The sequence below is a fragment of the Poecilia latipinna genome, unplaced genomic scaffold, assembly GCF_001443285.1.
Source record: "Poecilia latipinna isolate Pla-1442-1.1 unplaced genomic scaffold, P_latipinna-1.0 Scaffold488, whole genome shotgun sequence".
NCBI lineage: Eukaryota > Metazoa > Chordata > Actinopteri > Cyprinodontiformes > Poeciliidae > Poecilia > Poecilia latipinna.
In genome coordinates, this window is record NW_015113104.1 from 279,811 (window position 1) to 296,565 (window position 16,755).

Genomic DNA, 16,755 nt, shown 5'->3' on the forward strand with positions numbered 1-16,755 from the left:
TGATGTGTCGAGGGCCAAAAGTGTCACAGTGCATATAAATCGATCGTTTTTGCTAAATTAAAATTCATATATGTGCTAGTTTAAATAGCACATATATATTATTTTTAATGCATTAAAAATAACGAAATAAGCTACATACATATGCTGAATTAAATAGAAAATGTAATGATTAAATCAAATTAAAATTAAATGTCAATATTTAAATAAGAACTTATGCATGCATTAATTTTGGTTAATATATCTTATTTAAATGGTAACACATACAAATATTTGTATTTTTATCAATATATTTGTTGAATGACTACTGAAACTTGACACCACAGTTCAGTGTAAAGATAATTCTGTAAAGAGGACAGGACCAACATTCCTTCACAAAGATGTCAAAGACTTCCATAGTTGCCAACCGTGAAAGAATTCGGTAACACTTTATTTGAAGGGGGTTGAATAAGACTGTCATGACACTGTCATAAAAACCTGTCATGAACATCAATAAGTCTTCATGAATATTTATGACTGTTGTCATAAAGCGTCATTCGGTAAATTATGACACTTTTAATACAAAGTTGACATGATTCAAAATGCCTTTGTTATGACAACTTGACATTAACTAAGAAATCATTACTGTTTAAACTTTACCTTTAATAACATAAAGTTACCTCATTTTTAAAGTGCAATCAGTAATACTTAACAAATTTATATCAGTAATGATTTCTTGGTTAATGTCAAGTTGTCATAACAAAGACATTTTGAATAATGTCTTTGTAGCTTAAGAGTAACGTCTATTTCTTGTATAATTACCTTTTACTTTCATAATTGTTCTCTCAAAGTATTTCTCCTAGTTTTAGTTATAAATGCTATCGTTACTAAACAAAGAGAAGCGAAATTAAGTACACAGTAAACTTTCAGCCACAGCAGTCAGTAGTTATCCTCAGTTCCACATTAACGTCATGACTAACGGAACCTCAGAACCAATCAAATTGTAGAGCCGTGACTTTTCCAGCCAATCACAGCGCAGCTGGTGTGTCAACAGTATCCGCTAGGCAGTTTAGCATCAGGCTGAACGGGAAGCTAAGCTATAGAAACCTCTCTCGTCTTGTTTTGATTATGTGTTGAGCCTTAATTTTCTGAAGCTGCAGCCGGTCAAGTCTCTAACTGGAAGGTCAATTCCAATGGTAACGAATCTTGTCTTTGCCATCTTGTTTGTGTTGTAACTAGATAATCGTCGCAGGAGGGGGGCGCAAATGTCAGGTAACGTGGTGTTGATTTTAAAATCAGGCAATTAAGAGCGACATTAGCTGATGCGAGCCAATAAAACGTAAAGCAAAAGCCCCCAAGGCGAACAATGTACAAGATGTGGTCCAAATTTGATAAAAATTTTAGTGTCATATTGTTATTGTTAACATATCATTCATTTCCTGCAACTAGCACATTTCAACTTATTGCGACAAATGAGTTTTTCTGTCACATAAATGTTTTTCGTTCGTTTTATACTATATATTGTGGTTTGTGAGTTTAAACCTAAAATAATAATAATTCAAAAAATCCCCCCATCCACCGTTCGGTTACATTTGCCTCAATGTCTCTCACCGATTATGATTCATGCTTGTCTCATCCATGGATCTTAACCCCTCAGATGCAGTTCATGCTGCTGTTCAGCCGGCAGGGGAAGCTGCGGCTTCAGAAATGGTATGTCCCTCTGTCTGACAAGGAGAGGAAGAAGATCTCCAGGGATCTGGTCCAGACCATACTAGCCAGGAAGCCTAAGATGTGCAGCTTCCTGGAATGGAGAGACCTCAAGATTGTGTACAAAAGGTAGATGATGTAAAAAAAAAAAAAAAAAAAATTTTTACATAACAGGTCCCAACTGTTGTTGCGATTTAGTATCAAAAGTTCTATTTTTATATCTATAAACCTTAACGCCAGTGTCTTCTAATTCAGTATGTAAGGTAAACAAAAGTACTTTCACTAAACAGTAGTGCTGTATTGTCGTTTTATACAGGGACTACTTGGACACGCTTTTATAATTTCAGTCTAGTTTATTGTGTTTCAATATGTTCTGTTTTTACATTTTGTATATGCAAAACCTCTAAATATTGTAAATCAGTTCTTTGGATTGAGCAAAAATTACTCCAGCATTGACACATTCCTTTAAGCTGTGGAAAAAAAACAATAAAAGGCTAACTAAATCTTTTCCAAATGTCACTGTTGCATTTCCTGCCTTCATTGTTTTGTTTTGGGTTTTTTTTCTAGATATGCCAGTCTGTATTTCTGCTGTGCTGTCGAGGATCAGGATAATGAGCTGATCACTCTGGAAATTATTCACAGATATGTGGAGCTACTGGACAAATATTTTGGCAGTGTGAGTCACACAAACACAATGATGAAATCCTGTTACTGTAAGAAACAAAGTGTCCTTTGTATCTTTTATTATTATTATTATTATTATATATCTCTGCCATGCCATTCCCACACAGGTGTGTGAGCTGGATATCATCTTCAACTTTGAGAAGGCCTACTTCATCCTGGATGAGTTCCTGCTGGGCGGAGAAGCTCAGGAAACCTCCAAGAAGAACGTGCTGAAGGCCATCGAGCAGGCCGACCTGCTGCAGGAGGTACGATCGCTATTTGAACGGGTCCAGTAACACGTGGACATTCGAAGCAAAAGATGATTTAGCAAATTAGAAGTGCAAAATTGACTTCTAACAATAAAAGGTTTGCTTCGCTTTAAGGAAATCCCCATCATTAAAGTTTGTAACTAGAAATTCTTTCCACGAAGAAGAAACCTCTAGTCATTACCTTGTAGAAATTCTTTGTGTATCTATTAAAAGAATTTCCCTTGGCAGTGAACCAAACAGAAGGGTCGCTGTGGCATGTTGACGCATTGCATTTTCCAATGTGCAGCCATCTGCACCTGCTGCCATCTGTTTATTCTAAGCCTGCGGCTCTTGAATTAAACCTCCCCCTCCTCCTCGACGCCCCGCCTGTTTGTGGTGGTGTCCGGCTACGGCCACTTCAAGTTGACAGATTCCCGTCTCAGTGATTTTTATTTTTAGCAAAGCATGCGACGCTGTTGTTGTCGTGGCTCACTATGAAGGCCCGCATGGTTATTACTATTAATTACACTCACAGTAGAAATGCAGAAGATATGTTTTTGTTTCTCCCCTGCAGGAAGCCGAGGCACCGCGGAGCGTGTTGGAAGAAATCGGGCTGACATAGATCACGCCGCCGCCGCCGCCGCTTCTTGCTGCGACCCACAGATGCAGATCTGTCCACATCCACGTCTTTGTGTCCTTTCCTGTCCAGTGTCGGTGTTGTATGTATGTAATCAGCATCATTGTACTGCTCTGTACTGTAACGATCATTCAGTGTGGTGCCAAATGTAGTGTTTGTGTGTCTCCGCTGTCCCGACTTCCCGTAAAGTATCCCATAGTGTTTCTCCCAACCTCTTAACTCAACAGAGAAAATGTAGCACTAACATCACAACTCCAGCATGTTTAGATCCTCCTTTGATCATTGTTTGCACAATTAGTAATTAAGACTTTTTAAGTGCTGCTGGTGCCTCTTGCATACTACAAACACCAGGAAGGTTAACGCAGCGAAAAGCTGTTCTTTAGTCGTTTTCTGAATCCTCGGCTGTACAAATTGTTCGCCGTTACAAAGTCCTGGTCCTTTCGGTTTTCACTAAAGCAAAGTAACTCAATTCAGCAAACTTTGGGGAGGGTGTGGTTTAAAATCATTTGACCACTGCATGTGCAGTCTTGGTAATAAATCTTATACTAAAATGCATTTGTTGGGTTTAAATGCTTGTCTCAAAGAACATGAGAAGTTCCCATTTTGTGCCATTTGTTTTGTTTTGTTTTTTAGATAAAATGCAGACACTCTGTTGTAAAGTATTCCTGTAGTATGAGGCACCAACTTAGGTCAGTATTTCAGTACCCTTTGTACCTGTGTAGATCACAGCATCAGTATTGTTTTCTGTGTTCATTTGGACTTTTCACAGATATGAACCGTTTACATATGTTGGGACTTTGTGGTCTTTGATTTTGCAGCGGCTCGCTAAGCTTTCTGTTCTCTGTATTGCTGTTTTCGTCACGAGTATGGATCATCATATCTCCTTTATGAAAGGGTTCAAAGTGAAATATGTTACATTTCTGTGATCAATCTTCACTGGGTCTCTTCTCCAAGTCTTCAGGACAGGATAGTGACTTAAAAATAACAGCTTCATAACCACTGATAAAAGGTTTGGTTCGTTCTTCGACTCACCTGTGACCAAAGAACACTGTGTTTAACCTTCTTAATGGCGTCTAAAAGAGAATGCCATAAAAAAGGGACCTCTAACAAAGTATGTGGGCACTATTTGATTACAGATGACTGTATTTTATATTCCTATCTCACAACTACGTAAACTTTGTGGAATAGTAATTATGAGCATACGAGATGCAAAGATATCCAAACAGGTGTTTAATGCAGAAGAACAAGATGGATGCTCATCTTAGCCAATGCGTGTTTCTTTTCTGCAGTCTCAACCCCATTATTTGAACAAAACCATCCTTGATTTGAGCTGAATGACTTGTTTTATATTTAACACTGCCAACAGTTTTTCTTAAATCTGAAACAATAAATGTATTCAAGGACAACCAATTCTGATGTTTTTCTTTCTACTGAAGAGCCAGGAAGTGCTTCAAATCCCAATACCAAGCATTTATTTTAAAATGTATCCAAGTTATTCACGTGTCTACGAGCTAAGCCGCGCTTAAAAAGCTGTCTGAATTGTGTTATGAAATATATTTGACCATTTCATAACATAATCTGAACAACACAGAGTCTGTAAAAAGCCTTCACCAGAAAGATATTACTTAATCCATGAAGCATCCATGAAATGTTTACGGTATTGATGTTTACACTACTTATTCTGATGATGCTAGCAGTGAATGACTGATTTTAAAGACGAAATTAAGAAATGTCCCCGTTTTCTGTCGGTTCAGTCTTGATTTCAGCAGAGGCCTCGATTTTCACCTCCGAATCCAAATCGTTCTGACCAGCACATTTTTCCTGAGTTCCCTCTTCTTCTTCTTTAAGGCCTCCACTCAGACTTTGTGTTGAAGTCTCTTCTTCTGAGTCTTTCTCACTTCCAGATTCCGTGGAGGAATGTGTCTTTTCAGATGAGAGCCTTTTCTTTTTGTGTTTCTTTTTGCTCTTCTTGCTTTTTTTGGAGCGTTTGTGATGACGGTGGGGTTTTGTACCATCAGAAAGACTTTTCTCTGATATCTTTGGGCTTCTTTCTCTGCTTTCTTTGTGTCTCTTTCTTTCTCTACTTGTGCTTCTTGATCTCTCCCTCGTTTCTCTTTGAGGTTCGCCGACATCACCTCTGTCTCTGTATTTATTCTCCCCCTCTTTATCTCTACGCTGCTCTCTGTCTCTGCTTCTGCTCCTTGATCTGTCCCTACTCTTGCTCCTACTCCTGCTCCGGCGCCGGTCCGTCCTCCTGTCGCTGTGTCGCGATCTAGAAGACCACCTGTCTTCTCTGCGCTGGTGGGACGTCCTCCTCTCTCTGCTCCTGCTCCTCTCCCGGTCGTCCTCCCACCGTCTGTGGGATCGCTCTGATCTTGCCGGGCTCCGGCTGCAGCGGCGCTGCCTCCACGGTCGCTCCCTGTGGCGCTCCGAATGCCACTCGGCCCTGCGACTCCCCCTGATGCTGCGATCGGGGGACATCTGGAGGTCCCTGTCGGCCTCCCAGAATTCGTTGCTCGGGTTTCGAAATACGTGCAGAAAGTTACAGTTTTTGCCTTTAGGGCACTTCTGTCTGTCAAACAGTCCTAACGAGAGAGGAAAAAAAAAAATCATGAAACAGTCAACGCACTGAAACGAATGTTGTTTCTCCGTCCTTAGGGAGACACGTGAAAGCTAGCTCACCACATATGGCGTTCTTCCACCGTGTAACAGGACAGATCTCACACTGAAGCTGCCGGCCTGCATACCACCTCCCATTGAACTTCACAAAGGCCTCTTTGCACAGCTCCTCTCTGGGCACGAAGCCAAGACAACAGGACATGTAATGGCTTCATACCACTTGAGCTTTTTAACGAATTGTCTTCACAGCCGCAAATTTAACATGTTTTATTCTAGATCAAGTCTGACATAAAAGAAGAATGGAAAAAACAAACATCTAGTAACCCGCAAACTGATAGGCTTTTGGGATACGGCTCAACAAAGAGGTTCAACAAAGTGTTGACACAGAGAGTTGAATATAAATACACGCCATACTTTTTAGATTTTGAAGCCAGGTATAATTTTCTTTCCACTTCACAATTATCACTTATTCTGTGCACTATATCGCATAAAATCTCAACAAAAAGCAGAATTAAGCAGCTTGGAAAGACAAAACGAGTAACTTACGTGTCAAACTGAACGTAAACATTCCCTCTCAGATGTGGTTCATGATTGCAGCAGACCTAAGAGAAGAATGATCAGCGTACGTTACAAACTACAATAACTAAAAAAATCTGGTTTTCAGACCATTAAATACATTTTCAGTGAACACTCTTGTCTCCCGTCACCTTGAACTGCACCACTTTGCCGATGCTCTTGAACTCCGGCAGAACGTCGTGGTAAAACTCGAGGAAAGACTCCAGCAGCTCCTCCTCGCTGTGCTCCAAACAGGCATCCATGTCGTAATCGTCCCGCCGCGACTCCTCCATCCCAAACGTCTTGAACATACCGCGGACCAGCAGGGTCGGGCTGGAAGTCGGATAGATGTGCTTCCGAGAACACCTGCGCTTACGGATTGAAATAAATGAACAATTACAAAGAATAGTCCGTTCAGGTAAAGTATTACTGGCAATATATTTTAGATTTAACTGATATGCTATATTTTTAAAATAAATAAAAAGACACAAACAGAACCTGTCTCCAAATCGGCATGCTCCCGTCTTCAGGAAAAAAGGGCAGTTGGCAACGTCTCGCTCTGTTCCGAAGTTTTCCGAGTTCGTCATTGCCGGAGCCTCGGGATTCATCCACGGTCCTCCATTTTCCAGCTAAAACAAAACAAACAAACATATGATCTACCTAGGAAGTCAAAAGACACATTTCAGCTTTGAGTCTTCAGTAGCAAAAAGAGCTGACCCTGGATTAAATACCACATTTTCTGTCTCCTACAGATACAAAAGGTTTCCTGCTCTTTTAAGTGACACATATGTTTTGTTTTTACCTGATTCTCGGCTTCATCCAACCTTTTCTGAACGGCCTCCTACAAATGTTTTAAACACACGATTTGTGAAAAACGTGAAGACGTCAACATACTGCAGCATATCTGTTATCGGGGGTTAAGAGTTCATTCACAAAGCCTGACAGGCACACAAAAAATTTTTTTAAAAAAATCACCCAAGATATCAAGGAAACTTACAGATGTATCAATCAATTTTACATACAGTCCCACACAAAGTAAAAGATACATTCTTGATGTGCAAGCTGAAGGTGTAAGCTTTTTTTTTCTCTTTGAGTGTGTCTTAGGTAAGGAACATGATGGTTGCTTGTGCCACAAAGTCAAGGAAAAGTAATAATCATTCACAGAGCAAAAATCTGTTCATCTGATGAACTTATTGTATTTATTTTTTTTGATAAGTTAGCAGCCGAGGATATATTGCTTTAATTTTCTATCCTCCTGGAGTCCGTTTCACCTCTCTGTCGCGCTTCTCCCGCTGCTTCTGCTCCTTTTCCTCTTCTTCTCTCCTCTGTTGGGCCTCCCATTCCTCCCTTATCATTCGCTGTGAATTCAAGAACAGTGACCATTTGAAGTCTGCATCTATGACATAGATCGCTTATCCATTTTGCCCGTTCGCTCACCAGTATCCACAGAATTTGTGTTTGACGGGTGCAAAATAAACTGCACAAGTCACATTTATTGTATATAACATAGCAAAACAACAAAAAAAAAGCAATGGGAAATATTACCGTTTTCTGCCAGGAAAATAGTTCTAAGCCCAACTTATTTATTGTTCAAATATGGTGGAAAAAGGAGAGAAAAAAACAACGAATGCGTTTTCTGACAGCAACAAATTTGTGCAAACTGGCAACTTAGCTTCTTCCTTTCTACCTCAACAGGAAATTACCTCCTCCTCCTCTACCTCATCAGGAAATTACCTCCTCCTCCTCTTTTCTTTTCCTTGCAGCTTCCTCCCTCTCTGTCCTCAGCCTGAATTCCTCCTGAGCCAGCCTCTCTCTTTCCAGCCACTCTTCATGTTGTCGCTGTCTGGAAAAAAATAAACACAGGATACAGTTGAGGACTGATTTACTGAAGTTTTTGGCAGCTGCAGGACACCAGAGACAGAAGTGTTGACCTACCTTTCATCCTCAGCAGCCTTGTCCCCCTCACTATCTCCTTCATTCACCTCACCCTCTTCTTCAGCGTCATTTTTCAATTCTACAATAAAGCAACAAGAGACTCAGAGACTCCCATCAAGGCAACGACGAAATGTATGTTGTCAGTAAGTCTTAATAGGGTTTGTACCACATTCTCTGGCTTGAGCAAGAGCTTGTCGTTTGCGTCTTCTTCTCTCCTTCCTCTGTGCAACTCTTCGCTGCTTCTGACTGTAAGTGTAAAAAAACAGCAACAAAACAGTAGCATAAATACACCACACAGCTGTAATAGAAGAGCCGTAGAGACAGTAGGCTCGACTCTGCTGGAAAGAATTGACTAGATGATATATTCCTATGTTGATGGACTGCATGAACAGGGTGATGACAACCGACATGCTTCAACGTGCTTTTGAAAATTGCCCGGTCCAGGGCAGCGATAGTTTTTATTTAAATAACTGGTCGACTTGTGTTTACAATTTAGCTTTTATTTACTACTTATTTTAACAAGATAAAAGAAGTAGAGTTTCAAACCTTAATGTAGAAGTAGAGACAAGAGGAGTAGTGGAGGCTGCCATTGAAGCTAGCAGCTGCTAGCTAAGCTAACGTTAGCAAACAACTCTATTTTAGAACGGGTTTTAATATTCTCCCTGATTAAGCTGCGAGTTTTTATCAAGGCCTTAGCTAGTATAATCATAATATGTACGTAATTGTACAATGAAAAGAAATGCGATTATTCAATGTCTGTTGGCTACAGGCGAACTAGTCTTCTTCTTCTTTCTCGTTTGTTGGCGGTTTGTAAGCAACCTTGTGGTGCTTTACCGCCACCAACTGGCTTGGAGTAAACCACTATGTCACTGATACCAAATAAACCACATAATATTAAAATATGCAGTGGCTCTAATCCTACACTATAAATAACTCCAAAATTAAATCAGTTGATTTTTTTTCATTTCTGATTACAACTTATTTTTATGAAGTCTTATAATTAGTATTTCCCTCTCATTCACTTAGTATAGTCAAAAAAAAATTATGTTTTACTGTTTCTACTCTCCAAAAATCAGAGCAGGCAGAATCATGTGCAAATGACAGAAAGAGGCTCTGGAAAGTATTTCCTTTTTTATCATCCAAAGAATAAATAAACAAAATAATCATTTAAGCATTTTAAATAAAAAATAATGTTTTCAGTAGTTATTCTCATAAAATCCCATTTATATTCTTATCTTGCACTGTTTATTTGCCATCAAAATACTTTACAATGAACACACACACACACACACACACACACACACACACAAATGTTTAAAAATCTGCAATTTATCAAATATTTATTTTTACAAAAACCTGCCCACAACAGTTATTTGACCAATTCAATCATTTAAAAGATTGCTCTGGGGAATACAGTCATTATAGTGACTGACTTTGGATGGACATGTAGAATTTATGCAAACAAAAAGACATCAGAGCTAAAAAATATATGTTCCTGTCCATTTTTTTAAAACAATGGGAAACAAGTCCATTTTAATTTAAATCAATAGATAAAGTAGCATTTGAACATCATTGCATTGAAGTTGTCCATAAATCTGTGTGTTTTTTTCCATATTGAGGTGATAATGTGGTATTTGCAAGGAATGCATCAGCAAGTAGTTCTGAATTATATTGAGAATTGGATTTAAATGGAAAGACACAAATACACAAATTATTTTTTTGCCAATTCAAATCTTAAGCCCATAAAGCAAATACTTAGGTAGACAAAAACACAGAATATATTATGACAAATAGTTTAAAAACCACAAACATGTTTTTAACTACACAAAATACACTTCTTCACATTTACAGCATGAACTACCAGACATGGCACCGATTCAGTTTTCTGTTTAGCACACACTTTAAAGAGGGTGGAGGGACCCCAGCTCCAAAACCAGAAACTGTGGGTAAATGCAAATATAAATCAGGGCTTTGCAAGTTATTCTGGCGTTTTTAAAGGCATCCTTGCACTCTGTAGTGTGCCTCGTCTGTTTCAGAGGTGCAGAGTCATTGTTTTTTTTTTGCTCCCTTTGGCTTGAGGAAGAAGGCTGGTTGCGTGCAGCAACGGTAGCACAGAGCATGAGGCACAAGAGCATACAGGACATTAACAAGCAAGAAGACAGGCTGACTGTCAGCCGGTACTCTGTAAGAGAACGGTGTCCGTGTGTGAAGGGATGCACCAATGTGAGAGAACTGGGCCTGTAAAACAGAGCAGAAAAGGACGAAATGAGAGATAAGTTACAGCGAGGAACAAGCAGGGACATACTGCTAGGACTTTAAAAGAATTACATGAAACTTGAGACATTTAAGGACGTAAAAGGCAAAGTTAAAGCAAACGAGATTTATAAATGCTGTTGCCTTTTCAAAAACCAGTCAAAAAACAAACAACAAAAAAAACACAATGTCCAGAATCATTGTCATTATAACCTGATATGTTTAACAAAAGAGTTTTTTATGGCAGAAAGGGCAAACACTGGAAAGTCTAGACATGGGATGCGGATACACTCCTTCCAAAGAAAGCAGATATTTTTTTAAACAGTGGGCTGAGAATGAAACCTTGAGGAACACCATCTGTGCTATTTGAATTTATAGGCGCCATATGACACTAAATAGTTCTTCTTACTGGCAAGTGAGACTTGACCCAATGTAGTGCATCTCAAAGAAAATTATCCTGAACTTTCAATCAGTATGTTTTTTTTTTTTTAAATCATAACAAAATGCAACATTGAACTGAGATCTGATGAAAGTTTCGAATGCATCACTGACCAGATGTATCTTCCAAGTGATTTGGTGAGGCTGAAAACTGGATTTGAAAAGTATTTTTTATAATATAAAAAATGCTTTAAAAATGGAATTAATATGGCATTGTCATAAATCATAATTATATGGGAAGCCTGGGGTCCAGTATTTTCTTTTCAGTATTGCCACATATTAAACTTCAGCACAGTCTATGTTTTCCATGTGAAATGAAGGGTTAACACAACAGGAGAAGATGATGTAATTACAGCTAATATTTTCTGTTAGTAAGCCATTGGATCTAGACGTGTCGTTGTTGACATACCCCCAAATAATTTGAAATGTAACTAAACCCTCCCTGTCATCTTTTCTAATTAAGCTACTGAAAATGGACGTGTTTCATAGCAACCAGGCCTTCGGGACCATCAGTGCTCCTTTTTATAGCCCCCGCTGAACAGTTGACATTTAAGTGAATACCACCAATACCACCATTCCTCTCGGTCTGAAGTCACCTTCTGCCCTTAGTCCCACTGCTGAGTGACGTGGCGGCTTGGAGCTCAAACACAATAGCTGCTTTGTACGGCGGAGATGAGAGTGGTGCACTAGCTGCTGCCGCCAATCTTCACAGCGTTCCAATTTTAGATATGAATAGATGTCTCTATGGTGCTCACTGGTTAATTCACCAAAGAACAAGTCAATGAGTCCAGAAACATTAAAGTAGAAAAAGTTAAAGAGTAACCAAAATGTCACCATGAAGTCACTCTTTTTCTGGCATCTGGTCAAAATCCTTTCCTTTTCCCATAGAACTCTTGCACCTCTGTGTAATAAGGCCAAAACTATTACACTGACATATTAACTCACTATTTTATATGAAGACACAAACTTAACACAGAAACGGATACAATAAAAAAAAAACACCCTGATTAAAGGTGGATAGTTGTAGCCCTTTCAGTAACATTCACAAATGTGGCAGTTGAAGACTTCCTATTTGCTCAACTTAAATCTTTTACACAACCTCCATAAATAGCCTGTAAATAAAGTGAGAGGCTGCCCAACTCTATTGCCACATAACCTCTGCAATACATTCACTTTTAGGTGATCTGTTTAAGGAAATAAGATGTTTCTTCCGGCTGGTTTTGTCTATTTTTACTAAAGGGTCAAGTGGGGTGAACAAAATTAAGTCGTTTATTGTCGATTTTGTCTGTTCAACAAAACTGACCAGCTTCTTTGCATCAACACAGCATAACACTGCTACCGCCATGTTTCTCCATGGGGATGCTTTAAGGGTGATGTGCAGCATTAGATTTCCACCACACAGCATTTGGTTGTGGACCAAAAAGTTAGATTTTTCTCATCTGACCTACTTCTTCCAAATGTTTGGTGTGTTCCCCACAAGGTTTGTGACCAACTTTAGCAATGATTGTTAAATGATTGTTTTCTTACTGCTCTTCCATAAAGACCAGATTTGTGGAGATAATAAATAGTTATTATCTATTTATTAGAATGTCTTTAAGTATTCTTGAATACTTTCTGTTGGTCTCTCACATAAAATCCATCAAAATGCCTGACTGTTTGTGTTTGTAACATGAAATGAAAATAAAAGATAATAACACTTTTGAAATCCTCTGTGTGTGCAAACAAGTTACTACTTCCAGCTGTCCTCAAAATGATCAGTGTTACCTACCTGAGCCAGAGCACCTGAGTGCACAAGAGTCAGATCTGGCACCCATTCACATCCTGGGACCAACAACCCATACAGGGCGATGATGTAGTAGGGTCCAGAATACAGCATGCTCACTAGCATCTGGGGAATGTGAATGCAGTTTAAGACATTAATCGAGATGTGTTTGGACGATGTTTTATCATATTTCATGTCACTGAGTTACCTGGACTTTGGGGTAGGCGGAGGGATCTTTTAGGTACGGCTCAAACTGCTGGGTGTAGTACTCACACCATTTACTGGGACAGTCCAGAACGACCTTCAAAAACAAACACGGGCCACTGATGAATCATTTCATCAGTCCAGGATTTACACTTGTTGATCCTTTCACAGTTTCTTACCAAGCCTCTGAAGACACAAAAGGCCAAAGCTGGGATGAGGCAGACGATAAACAGCAAATCCAGAGGTCTCTGGAGCACGTTTGTCCGCTGTGATTCCTGAATGCTCTGAAAAATGACATTCAACTGGTTTTCAGCTGTCTGTGCTCCTGACATGAGCATCTACAGCTTAATGCACTTTGCTGTCTTCATCATTGAGAGAAAATGACCAAAATGACCAAAGATCACCACTGAGATCAGAGCCGTTGATGAAAAAGTTACATCAGCAATTTGTACTCTTATTTTCTGGAGTAGGATCTATACACATAATGGGTGTATAGGTTGTTATATTTAGGTTCAGATATAAAAATAACTAAGCATTTTTTACATATGAGCAAAACCTGTCAATTTGGTTCTATTTTCCTTAATAATATGAATTAACCAATGGAAGTATAAATCTGCAGTCATCAGTGCTTACTAAATTAGAGGTTTAAGATAAGTATGATGACCTGGAAGAATTTAATCTTCAATTAAATGTATTATTATTATTATTATTATTATTATTATTATTATTATTCCCACTTATTAACAGAGTGGGTGGCAGGGCTTTGCTGTTCCTTGTTATAGAGGCTGTTAGCTACAGACATGTTCTTGCTGTTTGTATTTTTAAGTTTGGAGTGAAAATGTGCAGAAATAAAAGTTCATTTTAAACTGCTTCTGTTTCCTTTGTCTTTTATTTTTGTGTCAGAAATGCTAAAGTGTTGCTTTTTATAAGACAAAGTCAGCATGTGAAAGAAATTTGCGATATAGCCTATTCTCATTTTGACCACTTATTTCAGACAGAGATTCACATTACGAGCACAAATCTGCCTCACATTTATGTTCAGATTGTTACAGCTGAGTCTGAGAATCATAGTTTTTCCATGTGTAATTAATTTTGAGGCAATGTAATGCCTATATGTTATAATTAGCACCATTTCCCTGAATGTTTATCCCTGGAACTTAATTACCCCGTGTTTTCCATCGCTCCCTCCAGATCAGATTCGACTTCTCTTTAGTTCTGCCAAGAACTCAATAAACTTGTAGGTTTTGTTTCCAATGTGCAAAAGAATCACTGAGGAACTAATAACCACACTTCATAAAAATCCAAGCTAACCCTTTGAAATCTGTTATTTATTCACATTCTGCGTGGGTTTGGTGGGTTTTTTGAAAAATCAAAGGCAAAAATCGTTTTTTTGCCTTTGATTGGTTAACCCTAAAAGTCCTACAATATTATTTTGACCACAGAATTTACTCCTTGTGTCTTCACAGACAGCCGGAGGCAGAAGTCATTGGTATAAACTATTTTACACTACAAAAAGGATTAACTGCAGTGGAGTTTAATTGTTTAGCAGCCTATAACATTCATTTTCTACCCCAGTAGTGTGTTTTTTTCACTTGGAACTACAGTGAAATGCTGATGTTGATGAATGTTGTGGTGAATCAGTCTGCTTTCTGGAAACGTTTACTTCTGTGTCTTATATCGTATGCGGAGAGTATTTAGCAGAAGTTGTGATAAAGAGTACACGATGAGATTTGACTGTAGCAGACGACTCAAGTCATCTGTTCAAGTGAGTCAAAAGCAGCACCGCATGTAGAATAATTGAGGATGTGCAGAGGAATCCGGTAACTTACCGTTAACTGGGCATCGTGTGTAGAGGGTTGACTAAAGATCCGGAAACAAGCCCAAACAGACACTGAGATATAAAGCATGTGGAGGACGAAGAGAGGAGTGACTTGGCTACCATATTTTCCTGGAAAAAATAGACATAACAAGATAACGTATCACTGTGAGAAACACAGACTCACTTGAGAATTAAGAGTTGCTCATCTAAAGATACCCCTATTATTTTTGGTATTCTTACCCACAGCGTTCCCAAGAATGTAGACCATGGTGCGCATGACAAAAGAACCCATCCAGTACAGTCCAATCGCTCGGTAACTGTCCCTGCACAAACCATACAAGACCGCTGTTATTACTGCCGGAACCACATGTATCGACACACACTTGGATGGACAGGTCATACCCCCAGGTAATGGCAGCAACCATAAGCAGATACATAAGATAATGCACACAGCCATCCCAATAGGAAATCATATGTCCATGTGCTGTATTAATGTGTGGTTCTGCCTGCAACACAGAGATTTATCTGTAAAATCTATACGGGGAAACATTTCTGTGAGCCACACACTGTACGCACAGCGGTTTTTACCTCTTTGAGGTAAAACGTCACAAAGCCATCAATGATGTTGTCTTGCTCCAGCCCAATGATCAGGTTCACCACGCTCAGGAATGCCAACACTGCATACACTGCATTGAAATCTTTAGTTAGTTTATTAGTGAACAATAATAATAATAATAATCATTTTGTGGTCATGAATAACAAAGTAGTGGATATATTAAGCAGAAAAGGTGTTAAGAGTCAAGACAAGTAAGTCATACCATAGAAAAGAGGATCAACAGGAGCCTTCTTCTTGAGCATAAAACGAACTGAAGTGGTCAGAATGAGGAGTGCTGTGCACCCAACGAAGAAGAAAGCTTCTGCACTGAATATTAAGCAAACATTCTGATGTTTAGAATAAAACAATTTTAATAACACTACACAGACATTTACAGTTTTGCAGTCGCCAAACCGAGTTAGCTGGAATTTTACTTACCTGCTGTTGTAAATGAAATAATTTGATAAATAGCAGAAAGGGATGGACATCAGTGAGAGCATGAACACCCCCGTCCCCGCAGAAGCGCTCATTGTTGAACGTCTGGGGCTTTCTTGAAGAGAAAATAAAATCAACAGAAATCAGCTCCAGAAAAGTCTCCGACTAGTCTGTGTCATGTTTGGAAAAAAGGGCTTTGTTGCAGTCATCAAACTTTCAGTCCTGCTCTCACTTGCGGGCTCAGTCTTGTCCCTCTCGTCTTTCTGGATCATGAATGAGTTTTGTTTTTTTTTTTTTTTTTTCCTTTTTTTTTTTTACCTCTTACCAACGTTAAGGGGCGCTCTCGTACACAACTGCTCATGCTCAGTGAGGCGGACAATCGGCCATGTTTCATGCTAATCAGACAGTTGCAGGAAACAATGCGACCAGGTTAATTTTTCATTATTGTGAGACTATATACTTTTTAAAAACAAGAAACACCGACATCTAGTTGTTGACTATAAAAATCGACAAACACGGCATCATTTCCAAAAGTGCCGCTTTATAATAAAGAAAGGCCAATAAACATTTACACACTATGATTCAAAGCAGTTACGTAATATGAACAAAAGCATAAAGCAAAAAGATACCTGTAATTCCAATCTTGAGTCAATAATGTATCATGCACAGACTTAAATTTCAGGGTTAAATAAATACATGTTAAAAATCGTTGTCTTAGAAGAATCTTTAATTATTTCAATATTTAAGAATTTCATATATCCACATATTTAATATATGCAATATAAAAGTGCACGTAATATAAATAAACATTAAAATTGAGCAACAGACATTTATTTATTTATTATTACTTTGTTTAAATTCTTGTTGATGAATGAGTGCAGAAAATTGGTGGAACTACACGGAGGAGCC

The 16,755-nt window shown here is 38.7% G+C and overlaps 3 protein-coding genes across 4 annotated transcripts; 1 reads left to right on the forward strand and 2 right to left on the reverse strand.

Annotated features, from left to right (window-relative positions):
- Positions 1-1,010: 1,010 nt before the first annotated feature.
- On the forward strand, positions 1,011-4,213 carry LOC106952019 (adaptor related protein complex 1 subunit sigma 2). The gene is made up of 5 exons (XM_015039864.1): positions 1,011-1,172; positions 1,634-1,812; positions 2,251-2,359; positions 2,475-2,612; positions 3,169-4,213. Exons 1-5 carry the CDS (start codon positions 1,170-1,172, stop codon positions 3,214-3,216), a joined length of 477 nt encoding a protein of 158 aa, XP_014895350.1. The 5' UTR covers positions 1,011-1,169; the 3' UTR covers positions 3,217-4,213.
- Positions 4,156-9,159, reverse strand: zrsr2 (zinc finger (CCCH type), RNA-binding motif and serine/arginine rich 2). 2 transcript variants are annotated; one of them, XM_015039861.1, is made up of 11 exons: positions 8,887-9,159; positions 8,507-8,586; positions 8,341-8,419; positions 8,140-8,248; positions 7,677-7,763; positions 7,208-7,246; positions 6,904-7,034; positions 6,558-6,771; positions 6,397-6,452; positions 5,914-6,023; positions 4,156-5,816 (listed from the first exon to the last, which is right to left on the reverse strand). In XM_015039861.1, exons 1-11 carry the CDS (start codon positions 8,928-8,930, stop codon positions 4,954-4,956), a joined length of 1,812 nt encoding a protein of 603 aa, XP_014895347.1. In that variant the 5' UTR covers positions 8,931-9,159; the 3' UTR covers positions 4,156-4,953. The 2 variants fall into 2 exon arrangements, with proteins under 2 accessions (XP_014895347.1, XP_014895348.1); XM_015039862.1 differs by lacking the exons at positions 8,341-8,419; positions 8,507-8,586; positions 8,887-9,159 and having other exon boundaries at positions 7,677-8,092; positions 8,124-8,142.
- Positions 9,160-9,653: 494 nt separating this feature from the next.
- LOC106952021 (transmembrane 6 superfamily member 1) lies at positions 9,654-16,120 on the reverse strand. Its single transcript, XM_015039865.1, has 10 exons — positions 15,850-16,120; positions 15,635-15,738; positions 15,405-15,502; positions 15,219-15,322; positions 15,057-15,139; positions 14,827-14,945; positions 13,177-13,281; positions 13,002-13,094; positions 12,800-12,919; positions 9,654-10,578 (listed from the first exon to the last, which is right to left on the reverse strand). The coding sequence occupies exons 1-10, from the start codon at positions 15,939-15,941 to the stop codon at positions 10,387-10,389; spliced, it is 1,110 nt and encodes a 369-aa protein (XP_014895351.1). The 5' UTR covers positions 15,942-16,120; the 3' UTR covers positions 9,654-10,386.
- Positions 16,121-16,755: the final 635 nt, after the last annotated feature.